This window comes from Enoplosus armatus, chromosome 17 (assembly GCF_043641665.1).
Source record: "Enoplosus armatus isolate fEnoArm2 chromosome 17, fEnoArm2.hap1, whole genome shotgun sequence".
In the NCBI taxonomy this organism is placed as follows: Eukaryota; Metazoa; Chordata; class Actinopteri; order Centrarchiformes; family Enoplosidae; genus Enoplosus; species Enoplosus armatus.
Window position 1 is genome coordinate 18,578,890 of NC_092196.1, and position 14,774 is coordinate 18,593,663.

Sequence of the window (14,774 nt, forward strand, 5' to 3'; positions counted from 1 at the left end):
GTTCCAATGCTGCTGTAGAGCTTGGGACGCCTCGCCTTCCACGTCACTGAGGGTTCAGAGTGCCTCCTGTTTCATACGTACAAACTCTACAGCGCCCTCGCAGGCGGCTGTGGTTTTGTGCTCCAGCGTCCCTTCACACCCAAGGTCCTGTGCAATGAAGAGATTATTCCTGCCCAGCAGGGTGGGAAGTTTGACAAGAGTTAGTTGACAGTAAGCACACAAGCATGTACGTGCGTCATGCAGTCGCTGGATCTGAAAGCTGCACAAACTGCGTTCCAGATCAAGGTTTCCTTGAAGACAAGTGAAATGTCACGGACTACTAATATGTTTCACATGTGAAGAATTATCTGCATTCACTTTGTATAACAATTGCACATTTAGACTTGAGCTTAGAAAAATGTAATCATTTACTTGGAACTGAATTTATTTTCCTAATATTAGAGATGTGTCAGTTACATTGAGAACGATACATCTAGTAAATGTAATAACTATGAGTGTTATAAGTTAGAGACTCTATTGCTGTTTTGGTGTATGTTGAAAAAATATCAAAAGGCATACCATAGCTGTCTGGCACACTGTGAAGGATGGTGGTGCAATGGGTGAGAAGCACTCCTTGAAAAAAATGTAATTTTCATCTCATATTTCATGTTCTGACACTTTGACATGAATCAACAGTACTTGTTAAGCTTGTCATTGATCATGAGAAGGTAACGTACACAATCAAGCAGAGCAGAAAAGCGTCATAGTTTCTTATACATTTACATGTAGCTCTTACAGTTTTGTTTTGATCACGACTGCTTTGCTTGGTTTCCCCCGTTTCTGTGTCTGTATATCCGCGCTGTTCAACTGAAACATGTGTCAACTGTTTTTCACAGAGGCGTGGTCACGTGGATTCACAATGTACCTGGTGTGTTTTTCTGAAAGTGCCAACATTAGAGGACTTGTTCTCCCGAGGAGGATAGGCAGTGATACTTTAACAGTTAAAGGTAAAGTGAAATGGATGTAACTGTCAGTCGCATACAGACACAGAGACGTTGCCTCAAGGCATCCTTTGTTAAGATGATTTCACAGTTTCAACCACAAGGTGAATGTATGACTTTTTCAGCATTTATAATTCTGTATGTTTCTTGAAGCACAAATTCCTGTTATTTATCTTTTTTTAGATTAAAGACACACTGCAGAGTTACACTGGGAGTCCAAAATGCTTTTATTTTGCAGAAGCACTGGCGTACCGGCTGCACCACCGCCCTTCTTGTTGGCTCTCCAGTGCTCCACAGTCGGGTACCCTCTTAGTTTAGTTTAGCTCAGCTGAAAGTCACTAGAGATGTGGTTATCAGCATAGACAGAGTGGGGAAGAGGGATCAAACCTTAAAATTAGCAATGAACTATTTTATTAACAATTATCAAGTAGTTGTACTTCAGTTGAGTGATTCCATTTTATGCTACTTTATACTTCTACTCCACTACAATTCAGATAGAAACGTGATTTTTACTACTCTACATTTATTTGACAGCTATAGTAACTTGTTTCTTTTCATATTAAGATTTTACATAAAAAAAAAACATTTTGGCTCGTGGCCCCTCACAAAAAAGCAGTGTCCAGTTGGGGCCTCTGTTTACGTTTCAGATTCTATGAGTTGTTCGCAGTTCCACCAAAAAGAGACTTCCCCTCAAAACTTCACAGATTGTTTAATTCAAATAACTGTCCGAGGCCCCAAGAGGTGAAATTATCCAATATTTCACAAATAAAGCAATGATTAGAGAATATTTAGAAAAATGTATACAAATTTGTTTAGCAGAACTTGTTTTGTCGTCTTTCCTCTCCCATTAATCATCTCACAATCCGAGACATTTATCTTGTAGACTGGACTGTATTTCTTCCACCACTGGAAATTAGGTAAAGTGATGGTTAACTGGTCAGGTTGACACCAAGGTCACCTTAGTATTATAGCAGCCACTTAGGGGTAAAATTAAAAGGTACACACACACACACACACACACACACACACACACACACACACACACACACACACACACTGTAAAACCTGGAAAATAAAACAAACATTTATCATTTGCTAAAACTTTGGTTCCAGGAAATGAGAAATAAAAATGGACTTTGCCATCCTGTGTATAAAGTCACGCGTACGTGCACTTTCACACCACCAAGCACTTGCTATGCAAACACAGCAGAGAGAGGAGGTTTGGATCTGACTTGAATGGTAAACACTGAACATTAGATAAAGAAGAATCAATACCTGTGATATATACTTACAGGTTGTATAGCTCACCCCCCCCCCATTCTTTGATCTTCTGTCACACTAAGGTAACAACATTAATAATTCCTAATGACAAGTAAGTAGAGCAGAGACATGTTTGTTCCTAGGACATGGAGGAATACAATTTATTAGAGCAAATTCAATAATAAACTTTATGAAAAAGCTACAACATGAACACTTGGCTTACCAACATCTTAAGTTGATATATTTATATGTATGTACATTTTGCCTTGTAATGGCATGCTACAAGGACATGACCCTTTAATTATTGAAAACAAAAAAAAGAAAGAAAAAAAAGAGAGAGAGATGCAGACTCAGTCAGTCGTTTCACTGTCCTCCAATTTCACAACTCACTCTAACACAAAGAAAACGCAGCTTTCCAAGCACAATCTTCTACAAACAAAGAAGAGAATAAGTAGGAAGTTAAAAAGGCTGACATTGCTCTGGTAGGTTCTGAGTGTTGCTGTACATGGCCGCCTCGCAGCATCAGCAGCCGAACTAAAACACGCCATATGATGATGGACACCGCAGTAGTGACAATATGAATCCCCCTCAGGTTATTTTACAATTTAATTTTTAAAAAAGATGCACGGGTCACAAGTTTGAGCCTCCATACTATCATTTGGAGAGAGGATACTGGACACACACACATCCAATTAAAAATTTAACAGCTTAAATTACCACAGGGGTAAACAAGACTATAATGTACTGATCTTTGAATCACCAATACCATGGTAGGAGTCCACAAGAAGGCTACGACATATTCCTACGTATAAGAGAGGTCATCTTCTGCCACCTACAGTAGTTTGTATCAACCTTTACAAATCAAACAGATGAAACACACAACATCTAAACCCTTCATGATAATCTCACAGCTGGCTGAAATCACACCAAGAAGTACAAAAATCTGATTTTCATAGACAGCTTCTAAGAGTTCAAAGCTTCTGGCAGCTGCTGTGCAGATGCCAAACACTACCATATGAGCAAAATAAATAAGAGCTTAAACACGTTTAATAGAAGAACAATGGAGGAAAGAGATGGGAGAAAATGTAAACCAGGTTATTGTGGAGCAGGTGTGTGATACTCCAAACACGTTCAGAAAGTTCACTCGTGACCTCATCCTTGTCTTGAAAGCAGTGGGACGAGGACTGAGAATTAAGTCCAAATCTGAAACAACAGTCCTTCTTCTTCTTCTTCATCTAAGTGTCCGTGGCTTTAGACACGCAGGATTTCCAGGCAGTTATTGTAGCAGATGGCGATCCAGTCCGGCTGCGTAGAAGCCCACTGCACGTTGTTGATCTCCCCTTCAGCAGTGTAGGCCAGGATGGGATCCTCAATGGCCCGTGGCATCTGCTGGATGTCCCAGATCAGAGCCTGGTGGTCGTCGGCTGAGGAAGGAAGAAGAGAAGCGTGGGCATTAAAAGAGAGGTTTCAGACTGAAAGAGCAGATAAAGTTAAACCTTGAGGTCCCTATTGTACGAAAACAGTGGTCTTAGATTGTACTGTGACCATCAATAGCTGATTTAGAGCTCTGGAAACCACAGACAGGCTGCCTCAAAAAAACTGCTACTGCTAAGAAACTGGTGCAATGACCAAACTTGTTTATTGTTTTGTTCATTTTTAAAAACATGAAAGCAGCACACATGAATGATGAGAGTTTTTGACGTGTCTCTGCTAGCATCTGTTTTATATACCACTACAATACACCCAGCCCCTGTTTGTGTGTCTCATGTGTTACCATTTCATTTGAGTCACAGAGCTAAGCATCAGATTTTCCAAAACACATACCTAGCGACATTTGAAAAACCCAGAAGGTTATTTATTGGAAAGAGCAGTATTTACCAATATAACCAAAATAATATTTTTTATTTAGGTTCATGTTATACAACTTGAGTAAGAAGATATGTCATTTCCGGCTGCCATCTTTGTATGGATCAGGAAAAAGAGACACCTTCAAGGCAGCGTGTTGTTAAATAACCTTCTGGTTTTGACAAAGTTCGGATCATTCTTTCCCAGAAATGGGGATATTTAGCTCTGTGACTTGATTCTAATGGTAATACATGAGAAGCACAAACTGGGCCTCTGACAAGCCTCAAAAATTGACATTGTACAGTCCGACACACCAAAACCTTATTAGATCCATTTAGTGTGACATGCAATGAATGTTGTTATCCCACAATCTACAAGTGCCTCTACCTGCAGTGCAGATGTGACATGAGGAGTGAGGGGCCCAGGCGATGCCGTTGACACAAGCGCGATGGTTGTTCAGCCGAGCCACTGGAGTGCAAGGCACACGTACATCCAGGATGACCACCTGTCAAACAGGAATATTAAAGTTGGAGACTAACAGAGGTGGAAGAAACACTCAATTCCAACACTTGGTTCCAATCCAGTTGTTTTCATTAGAATTATAATATCTATGTATAAAACATCAACATGAAACAGTGGATAAGTGTCCACAAAATGTAATATTTAATGTGTTTTTATGCTTCTGGAACTTATGGTTCTCAGTGAAATGACAATACAGAGTCCTTTAAGGATGAATGACATTGCAGGCTTCTCTGGCCTACCAATGTTTCAATTTTAATACAAAAAAGGAGGACAGAAACATGGCTACTGGCTGAAAGAGTCCACAGCAAACTGACCTCCATGCCGTCCATGGCCATTGTGGCTAAGTAGTTGGGGTCCTGCTTGTTCCAGCAGAGGCGGAGCAGCGGGTGGTGCTGGGGATCTTCATAGATAATAGTGCTGTGCTCCAGGTGCCGGAGGTCAAACATGCGGACGGATCCATCGGCTCCCACAGAAGCAAACATATCTCTTCCACCCCCTGCACGGCTGAACGCGATGTCATACACCTGTACAGACACATTAAGACATTCATATCCTCGCGTACACAACCACATAGGGCTTCAGTTTACAGTGCAGACACATACAGACCTCTTTGTCGTGAGCAATCAGCTGGGTCTTCACATGTCCAGACACCAGGTTAACTCGTCCTAACACCTGACCAGTCTCCAACCCCCAGATAGTGCAGGTGGTGTCGATGCTGGAAGTGCCTGCAGAATGAACAAACATGTTAAACGATACAAATTAAAGAGCAACCAAGTCCATTTTACAACCTTCTTACTATCTATCATATGGTCGATTTCTTACCCAGCAGATTGGGATCGACTTCATTCCAGTCAAAGGATGTGAGGGGAGCACAGAAGTCTGAGTTCTTGTTGTTGTTCAGCAAACATTCAAGACGCGTTTCTGTGTCGCTGACCTGCCACATGAATGCAAAGGAATTCGGCAGTGAGCAGACTTCTTAAAACGAACAGTATATTCAAGTCAATGTGACCATTTCACAGCTGCCAGCTGGCCAAGATGAAGCAGTGCACAAATTGAGTTTACCCCCACAGCCCTGACCAGTTTGTTTTCATAATTGAGTGTGATTGATAACTGACAGATGCAGATGTCTTCTTATTCATCTTGAAGTGCAGTCATACACTACTGTAGTTCACAGGGACATACAGGGAGTTAAAGAATAAGTAGGGCTAGCAATACTCTATTTTATTGTTAATACCAACAAATCACATGAAAAGGCAAAACCAACAATGCGTTAGTCCATCTCTCAAAACTTTATGACTTACGTACCCTGCACTCAACTCCAAGGCTATTGATGCTTATGATTTCTTTTTAAAAACTGTCGCAAATACATAGTTTCTTTTTCTTTAAAGACTTAAGTGATTTCCATTAACAGCTGGATGCTGTAGTTTTTAGCAAAAGTTTCTAAACAGGAGTGAATAGGAAACATTTGTTGGAACTATTTCCAGCTGTGGATGAATACATATTTGTTGCGCTAATGAGCAGCAGGATGGTGTATGTGGGACTGAGAGAAACAAACTACAGCACCCATGTTTGTCATAATGAAGTAAAATGTCACCCAGTGGAACAATGTGGCTCATTAATGTGTTTTTAATAGTTTCTGGACAACAGTGGAGCTCTATGGCACAGATGAAAGAGATAAGTCAGGCTTTGGCTGCACAAGCAACACTTGTTAATTGATAAATTAAGAGTAGGTAATGTATGCGAGTGTTGGTCTTGATCTTTTCATGGAAAGTGATGAACATAAAAAACACAGACGTATCACCAGACTTGTCCTGTAAGATCACATATACCTACCCTCCAAATGCGCAGGTAGTCCCCACTGGTGGCCAGCAGGTCCGGGTACACCCCTTTAGTGTCTGGTATCCACATGATCTTGGTGGTGGGGTAAGGGTGGTCAAATGTGTTCCTGCAGACGAACTCTGAGCTCTCCTCTTCCAGACCCACCAGCTGAACCTGGGCAGGAGCAAGCACATTACCTGATATTTCAAGACGAGCCAAATGATGTTTACATGGCAGCGAGGGTTAGAAATAGCATTAGCTATATATGGTGCTACTATGGCATAGTACTATTAAAAACACAAAGGCAGACTTGTGCTGAATATTTACACAGTGCTGAACACTTCGTACTTTTGTGTAACTGTAGAATAACAACAAAACAGACATTGTGATTTTATACCTTGGTGCTGCGCAGGACAACTAGCATTAGCATTAGCTCACTGACTTTACCATCTTTGGCGTCACGTTAGCTGATGAATGGCCATAACCACACTATGTACCTTGTTGTTGTATTCCTCCACAAAGCTCCCGAGTGCCAGTCGAAAGCGTTTGTCTGGACGGACGCTCCAGTTCATCGCATACACCGTCCATGGCGCCTCGTATTTGTAGATTTCTTTTCTTTTGCCGTGAAGCGACATACTCCCGAACTGCAGCTGTTGTCTGAGCAGCTAACACGCTAGCGTTAGCTAACTGAGAAATAAGTAGTCTTGCAAGCAAACTGCTGCCAGTTACTTTAACTTGCAAGAGCAAATACACACAGATGTAGTAATAATGACCATTTAATCAAATGAATCTTGTTTTAGAGAAATAATTCTCCCCACTTTACTTAACAAAGAGTAGCATTGCTCGTTACGACCTGAAGAACGGTCAAGTTCGACAGAATAGAAGTTGCGTCCGGTTATTACTTTCAAAATAAAAGCATCAATTTAAATAATCTTTTAAATAGAAAGTATGGTCTCGTTAAGGTAGAGAGAGTTTAATAGTACTAGTAGATATAAATAATTTCTTGGGCGAACATCACATTCATCTGTTTGTCTACTAAACCCCAGTTTGACCCTGGTCCCTTTCTCCAATCTTGCCTGGGTCTAACCTCCACACCTACTGGGGTCATTGTTTGTCTATCATTATATGTCCTGTTTGTGTGTTCTTCTTACTTTTACTATGCCTGCCTCAGGAATTGCCATTCAGGGATAAATACTGTTTTTAATTGAATTTCTACCAAATCTCACCATGTTTTGTGATGTGTTATATTTAACGTATTTTGTGGCGACTTGACTAACAGTTGTAGTAACTCACTGTGGCCACTAGAGGGCATGGATACTCACGATTATAAACCATAGCTGTATTTATAAACACACATGTTGACAAACAACATAACTGATCGTGGCAGTTAAAGTGTACTTTGTACTTTCACTGTTCTTTTACCTCTATTGTTTTTACAAATGGGAATCATCTTCTCTTTTCTATTCTAATGTAATAATCAATATAAAACGAAGAGAGAAATAAGGCTTAATAAAGACTAAGCTAACCTATCTATATCACGTTATACCATTCATGAATAGTCATTAACACATTGATCACATTAATTAGATTGTTGTTTAGGTTTTAAAAAACATTTTAGGATCCCTGCTACGTAAGTTACTTTCTAATTACAGTTCTTCACATGCACAGTAAACTTGTTAGCAGAAAAAAATATTATTGCGTATTGCTGCCCTCTAGTGGTTACGCCATCATCAAGGTAGACATAATAACGTACTTAGACTTCCGATTGGGACATTCAAAATAAATTTACAATAGACGTGATGTAGTCATGTACCGTGACCACCAGAGGGCAGTGAGGGTATACCGATAATTATAAATTCAAATGCGCTTTACTGGCATGGTATACTAAAAATGACCATGTTGCACAAGGTTCACAATATAAACCACGTCATGATCTTATTTAATATCCATTAAAAATGGATTAGCTTTTTAAATTCCTTAAGATATATTATTAGTAAAACCATATGATTTCTTATAAATGTATATTAGCACTCAACCTTTCTCACACTTTTATATGTGGTAAAGACACTTTACTAAAGGAGCAAAGTATGGATTTCTGGTTCAACTTTTATTATTTATCGTTATTATTATAACCTTTATTTACTTATTATTTAAGTTCATTAACAGTGGATTTCCTCTGTATTGTTCTCAGTTGCATTGTAAGGAACTCGCATTGTATATAGTCATTCAGAATGTAAGAACAAAGGCAACAAATGGTTTGTATTTTACTACACAATATGTACTATAAACGTATAAAATATACCATAATGTGAAGATAATCACACCCTATATACTATTATCAACTGGACAGAATTGTAGTTGTGTACTCTTACCACTAGAGGGCGCCAAAGACACAAAATTATATTCTCATTTATTAACTCCATTAACGTCAAGCTAGATATAATAACATAAAAAGACGTCCGGTTAAGACATTCACAATAAAACTTTCGAATTAATCAGAAGTGTAGGAGCGTACACAGGCGAGGTGGTGGTCACGTGATCTCTGGCGTGTTGAAGGGAGGCATCGCTACATCCTGCCGCGATACTTTTGCTTTGAAAGGTCGGTCCTGTGTCGGATTGTCTGCTGTTTCAGGCGTAACAACATTACAAGGACAGTTCAGCTGTCACAGCAAATCTTCAGGTAAGCCCCTTATTCGTTTTGTTCATTACTTTTGTTTTGATAAGACTTTAATAACTGTTAAAGAGAAAAAAGGTCTGGTTTCCGTTCAGGATCAGGTTGGTTGCTAGCAACAAGGTGCCATGCTAGTTAGCCACCGTTAGCATGCTAATGCCAGATTTGCTAACAGCTAATGCTAAAGTGAGTGAGTGCTGGGGGATGGGTCTGGTTCTGTGATTTCATCACTGTGTGTGGTTTAATCCTACATATGTCGTTAGGTAAGTACACATGGTTAGTTTTGACTCGAATGCCACCACAGAAACATTGCCAGTTATTTTAGCGTGTTAGCAAGCCTGTCGCAAAGGTTGGATCGTTGGCTAAAGTTAGTTGTGCTAGCGACAGCGCTCTGGTTGAATACTCGCCGGATTCAAACACACACGGTACAGCTCCTTAAGTTTGACTGACCTTAACCTTTTACGTTGTCCCAGTAGTGCCACAATGGGTTATTAAAATGTTTTGTCTCGATATATTATTACGTTAGTTTTAGCATTTTTATTCGCAGTGACAACGTGACAGGGCTGGAAACGAGCAGCGTACTCGGAGACATTAAACAAGGTTTCCCAATACTTAGAGTTCCCTATCTTATGCAGTCATTGTTTTCTAGTCAGCCTCGGTCCGTAGGGATTTTTTTTCTCTTTGGGCTTTGTCACGTGAGTTGCCACTGTGTGAGCAGGGACTAACTTGGTTACTGTAATTTGGACCAGTATAACCAGTGCTCAGTCCCAGTTTAACTGTTATTGCCAGAGGCCCAGCCCCAACAGTCGAGCAAAATGTTCTTTTTCCCCCAGTTTGGACTAACATGGCCTAGTGAAACGCTGTTGGCTTGAAGTGATAACTTGCAGTAGGTTGACATTACTGCCACATTTTAAGGACTTATACCAAGTGCTGTAGAGACACTCTTAATATTAAGGCTAATGGCTAATATATGAGCACATTGCACTCGCAAGTTGCAACATGTAGTAGTTGACACATTTCTGAACTGAGTTGACCGTCACCTTTCACTTCTTGTTTGTAGAAGGGTGTGTAATGTCGTTTAGTATTTGTGTTAGGCATGTTAAACTTCTTAAACCACCCATATTTACATGTTTTCCTGTCTGTTGCATCAACTCTTTTTTACTCTGCTTTTCCACTTTGGTGCAGGTCTCACCATGCGAAGGGCGTATTTCCTGATACCGGCACTGCTGGTCCTCCTGGCCCTTCCTGTCTCCAGGGGACGCTACAATGATGATTTTGATGATGGTGAGGACCTAGCAGACTTCGATGACAATGACTTCGCTGAGTTTGAGGACATGAACGATGATCCAGCAGCTGAGGCTGAAACTGCCCCTCCGCCTCGTGCCTCACCGTCCTCGCAGCCTGACGAGGATGAAGATGAAGATGAAGCCACTGTGGAGCTGGAGGATGGCCAGGATGGTTTTGAGGACTCAGAGACACAGGTACATGGCCTTGTATTACTGTTTACAGCTTAATTATTTTTGCATAATTTCCATAGCAAGTAAGTTTTGATTATTTATGGCACTATGTTAATTTATACAGAATATGCAGCAAAGCTCATTCAACATCATGTTTTCCTCCATGTCCCTTGATGTTAGGATCAAGACATGTACAGCAAATATGACCAGGAGGAGTTTGAGGGGATTGGAGACATGGAGAAGACAGGCCACTCCATGAAGGACCCCCTCATAATCCACACGGTAAGCCGGGCTTATTGCTAAAATCTTCTCACCTCCTGTCTTCTGCTGATTGTGATCTTCCTGGGCTCTGAATGTGCACACGCTTTCTGCTGCCTGCTAAATACACTTTTACTGTCAATGCATTTATGTTTGGGGCATGGTGCACTACAAGGCTTAGTTACTGATCTGTGTGTCATTGGAATGAAAATGCAATTTTGCAGCTGTGGTAGGCCACTGTCAGGATAAATTAAAGCAATAGAAATGCAGATTACTCCACTGTTTTGTCGCTGAATTTTGTTGGTTAACGAGGATGCAGTTTACATAAACTATTGTCACGGAAGCTCGGCATTTCAGCGACACTGAAATTTAAGCCTTTGGCAACTGATTGCTTTCAGTTTAAATTACCATTGTTTCATCTATATCAGTATTAGCCTCAGTGTTGACGACCTCTTGCTGTTTCTGTGTAGGTTCCTGCACATCTGCAGAACAGCTGGGAGAGCTACTACATGGAGATCCTGATGGTGACTGGCCTACTGGCCTACATCATGAACTACATCATTGGCAAGAATAAGAACAGTCGTCTCGCTCAGGCCTGGTTCAATTCACACAGAGAACTTCTAGAGAGCAACTTTGCACTAGTGGGTGAGTTCTTCCACCTCAGAGTTGTCTCCAGGACACAATGACAGTGTATGAAATACTACTGCATGTGCTTGTGTTTTGTCCCTGGTTCAACTGCATGAATGGGGAGTCAGTATGACACAGATCTTGTGTTAATTGTCAGTCATTTGTATGTAGGTGATGATGGCACCAGTAAAGAAGCAGTGAGCACTGGGAAGCTGAATCAGGAAAATGAACACATCTACAACCTGTGGTGCTCAGGACGTGTGTGCTGTGAAGGCATGCTGATCCAACTGAAGGTATGGGCAAAGTGTTTTATGTATAGGTGTGTGTTGTTGTCACTGTATTGTGTTAGATATACAGTCCTGTAATGTTCTTTGTGGTCTATTAAAGTTTCTGAAGAGGCAGGACCTGCTCAACGTTCTGGCCAGGATGATGAGGCCCGCCTGCGATCAAGTGGTATGTATTAGTCAAATAGCAATTCATAAGTCTGATCACAGATGCACTAGACTGTGCTTCTAAAAGTAGTCATGCAGTCACAATCATTGTTTCACCAACATCGTCTGTCTGTTTGTAGCAAATCAAAGTGACTCTAAATGATGAGGACATGGACACTTTTGTGTTTGCTGTTGGCACCAAGAAGGCCATGGCCAGGCTTCAGAAGGAGATGCAGGACTTGGTAATTATCCTCCACAACTTGTGCACATCTTGAGCTGTGTTTATTATACAGTACTGTTGTTATTACACAAATGGACTGGTTTATTTGTTGTCCTTGTTCACACTATTACTGTTATTACCCATTGACAGTTTTTTGTCTTTTTACCTACTAGTCATTAATACATAAACACTGGCCTTGATTGTTCTTTTTCCATAGAGTGAGTTCTGCGGGGACAAGCCTAAGTCTGGGGCCAAGTATGGGCTCCCAGACTCCTTGGCTATTCTAAGTGAGATGGGCGAAGTCACAGATGGTGTGATGGACAACAAGGTAAAGTCTTTATGCTCTTTTACGAAAAGGCACTGCAGAGTCTCAGAATGCTGAACAGGGTTTCTTGATTTCTTGAACATCTTCCTCTGTTTAAATTCAGCTCTCTCTCATGTGTCTGGATATGTGTTTGGTATTTTTAGATGGTGCATTATATCACCAACCATGCCGACAAGATTGAGTCCATCCATTTCTCGGACCAATTTTCTGGTCCAAAAGTTATGCAAGAGTAAGTATGTATTACATTTATTTAAGTTTTGTCTTTTTAATCTCTTACATGCAGGTTATTTAGCATTTTCTTATTTCCCATGTGATACTAAAAGTTCCGGTATGATTTTGTCAGGGAGGGTCAGCCCTTAAAGCTGCCTGAGACCAAGAAGACGCTGCTGTTTACATTTAATGGTGAGCATTTTGTGTCTCCTATCTGAAAAAATCTTCACCACACCTCATGACCCCATAATTTGACTTTGTTTTTAATGAACACTTTGTTTTTGTGTGTGTAGTGCCTGGAATGGGCAACACTTCTCCCAGAGACATGGACTCTCTGCTCCCGCTCATGAACATGGTGATCTACAGCATCGATAAAGTCAAGAAGCTCCGTCTCAACAGAGAGGTGAGCAGGATTCTAGTGCTCTGGTGCCTCCATAGTGGATCCACCTGACCACCCACTTACTTACTGTAATTGTTTTGGGGGGGGGGGTTAAATTAAAGTTGAAAGTGCAGCTATGAGTCCCTTTATCCTCCCTGTATATTTAGGGCAAACAGAAAGCTGACAGAAACCGGGCCCGTGTGGAGGAGAACTTTCTGAAGCAGACTCACGCTCAGCGCCAGGAGGCCGCCCAGACTCGCCGGGAGGAGAAGAAGAGAGCTGAGAAGGAGAGGATCATGAATGAGGAGGATCCTGACAGACAACGTCGTTTGGAGGTCTGAAATTGGAAATGCTACACACAAACCCCACAAAAAGACATTTTAAAGGAATAATTAGACATCTGCTTTTTCACTTTCTTGCGGAGAGAAGATTAAGAAACACTCACGTCTTTATGGTAAATATGTATCTACAGCCAGCAGCCAGTTAGCTTAGCAAAGTTATTTCCTGTACAGAAACCAAAGTGTTTAGCCATTTTACAGACATTTATGTGTTCTTGGCAGGGAGCAGTTGCCAGGCAACCAGCACAGACACCAGGATATTGCTGCCCCCAGCCAAGAAATAGTCCAGCACATAACCTCCCTGTAAAACCGTAACGTGTCGTTTTTACACTTCAGTTTTTGTTTGGATTAAACAAACGATATATAACTTGTTAAATGAGCTTTAGAGGTGTTGGTAGGTGAATTTTGTTGCCCTTGGTTACAGCCAGGGTAGCTGTTTCCCCCCCCGTTTCCAGTCTTTATGCTAAGCTAAGCTATACCAGCTGCTCTTCTCATGCAACTCTCAGCATATAACCAAAAATGTTGAGCTATTCTTACAAAAAAAAGCACATAAGTAAGTAGAGATCTCTTTTTCACTATTAATATTTGTCTCATTTCATTTTTCTTTTGTTCTTTTTTTTTTGTTTTTTTTTAGGAAGCAGCCCAGCGGCGTGAGCAGAAGAAGATTGAGAAGAAGCAGATGAAGATGAAGCAGATCAAAGTGAAAGCCATGTGAAAGACGACCACACGGATAGTAAAACAAGCACCCATGACTGCAGTGCTCAGCTCAGACAGTTTTCTCTGGCTCACAGTCGCTCCAGCTCTAAACATACATCCTGTGCCTCTGGGTGTGTCAAGCTTAGCTGTCTCCATCACCACCTGCTCCATTTGGTGTGGCTAAATCTTAATGACTGAGAGTGAACTGTCCATGTCATGTGAGAGGGACTTTTTCACCACAATTCCTGCCAGGATTTTTTTTTTTCTGTCCAGCCATCTTCTCAAAATGTATCAAAGCTCTGTTTGAAAGCTGTGTAGCTCGGTGAGCTTTTTTAAACTTAATCTGCTGGGAAGGAACACACTATCTGGTGGTATTGGGCCCCATTTTAAAGAATGAAAGCATTGCTGCGCTTTCATCTGAAATTTATTAGCGTCTACCTATTAATATAATCTTAAACAATACTATCAAGGAAATTTTAATTTATATCTGCTATGATTGGTTTCGTGCAGGCTGTTTCTAATGAATATCTGAGCAAACATAATAAAATGCACTGGAAGTCTGTTGGAAAACTGTTTCCGTTGTTTGTTAATTTCAAGTAATCGATTTGGTTTACAAGGCAATTGATGATTACTGACGATGGATGCAAAAAATGTGGCCTGCAGGTCTTCAGACGGTTGTGTACGACATAGAAACTGATACACAGACCTCTTGGTAGCAGCAGTTAATAGAATGAGGG

General features: G+C 40.9%; 2 protein-coding genes across 3 annotated transcripts; one reads left to right on the forward strand and one right to left on the reverse strand.

Moving 5' to 3' along the window:
* Positions 1-2,383: 2,383 nt before the first annotated feature.
* On the reverse strand, positions 2,384-7,117 carry dcaf7 (ddb1 and cul4 associated factor 7). The gene is made up of 7 exons (XM_070922508.1): positions 6,923-7,117; positions 6,441-6,599; positions 5,430-5,541; positions 5,214-5,332; positions 4,922-5,131; positions 4,473-4,590; positions 2,384-3,664 (listed from the first exon to the last, which is right to left on the reverse strand). Exons 1-7 carry the CDS (start codon positions 7,058-7,060, stop codon positions 3,492-3,494), a joined length of 1,029 nt encoding a protein of 342 aa, XP_070778609.1. The 5' UTR covers positions 7,061-7,117; the 3' UTR covers positions 2,384-3,491.
* A 1,913-nt stretch (positions 7,118-9,030) lies between these two features.
* ccdc47 (coiled-coil domain containing 47) lies at positions 9,031-14,607 on the forward strand. Of its 2 annotated transcripts, none has more exons than XM_070922505.1 (13): positions 9,031-9,105; positions 10,282-10,577; positions 10,734-10,835; positions 11,282-11,456; positions 11,610-11,731; positions 11,826-11,891; positions 12,010-12,111; positions 12,307-12,417; positions 12,558-12,643; positions 12,758-12,816; positions 12,918-13,027; positions 13,171-13,338; positions 13,976-14,607. In XM_070922505.1, exons 2-13 carry the CDS (start codon positions 10,290-10,292, stop codon positions 14,054-14,056), a joined length of 1,470 nt encoding a protein of 489 aa, XP_070778606.1. In that variant the 5' UTR covers positions 9,031-9,105; positions 10,282-10,289; the 3' UTR covers positions 14,057-14,607. The 2 variants fall into 2 exon arrangements, with proteins under 2 accessions (XP_070778606.1, XP_070778605.1); XM_070922504.1 differs by lacking the exon at positions 9,031-9,105 and adding an exon at positions 9,277-9,359.
* Positions 14,608-14,774: the final 167 nt, after the last annotated feature.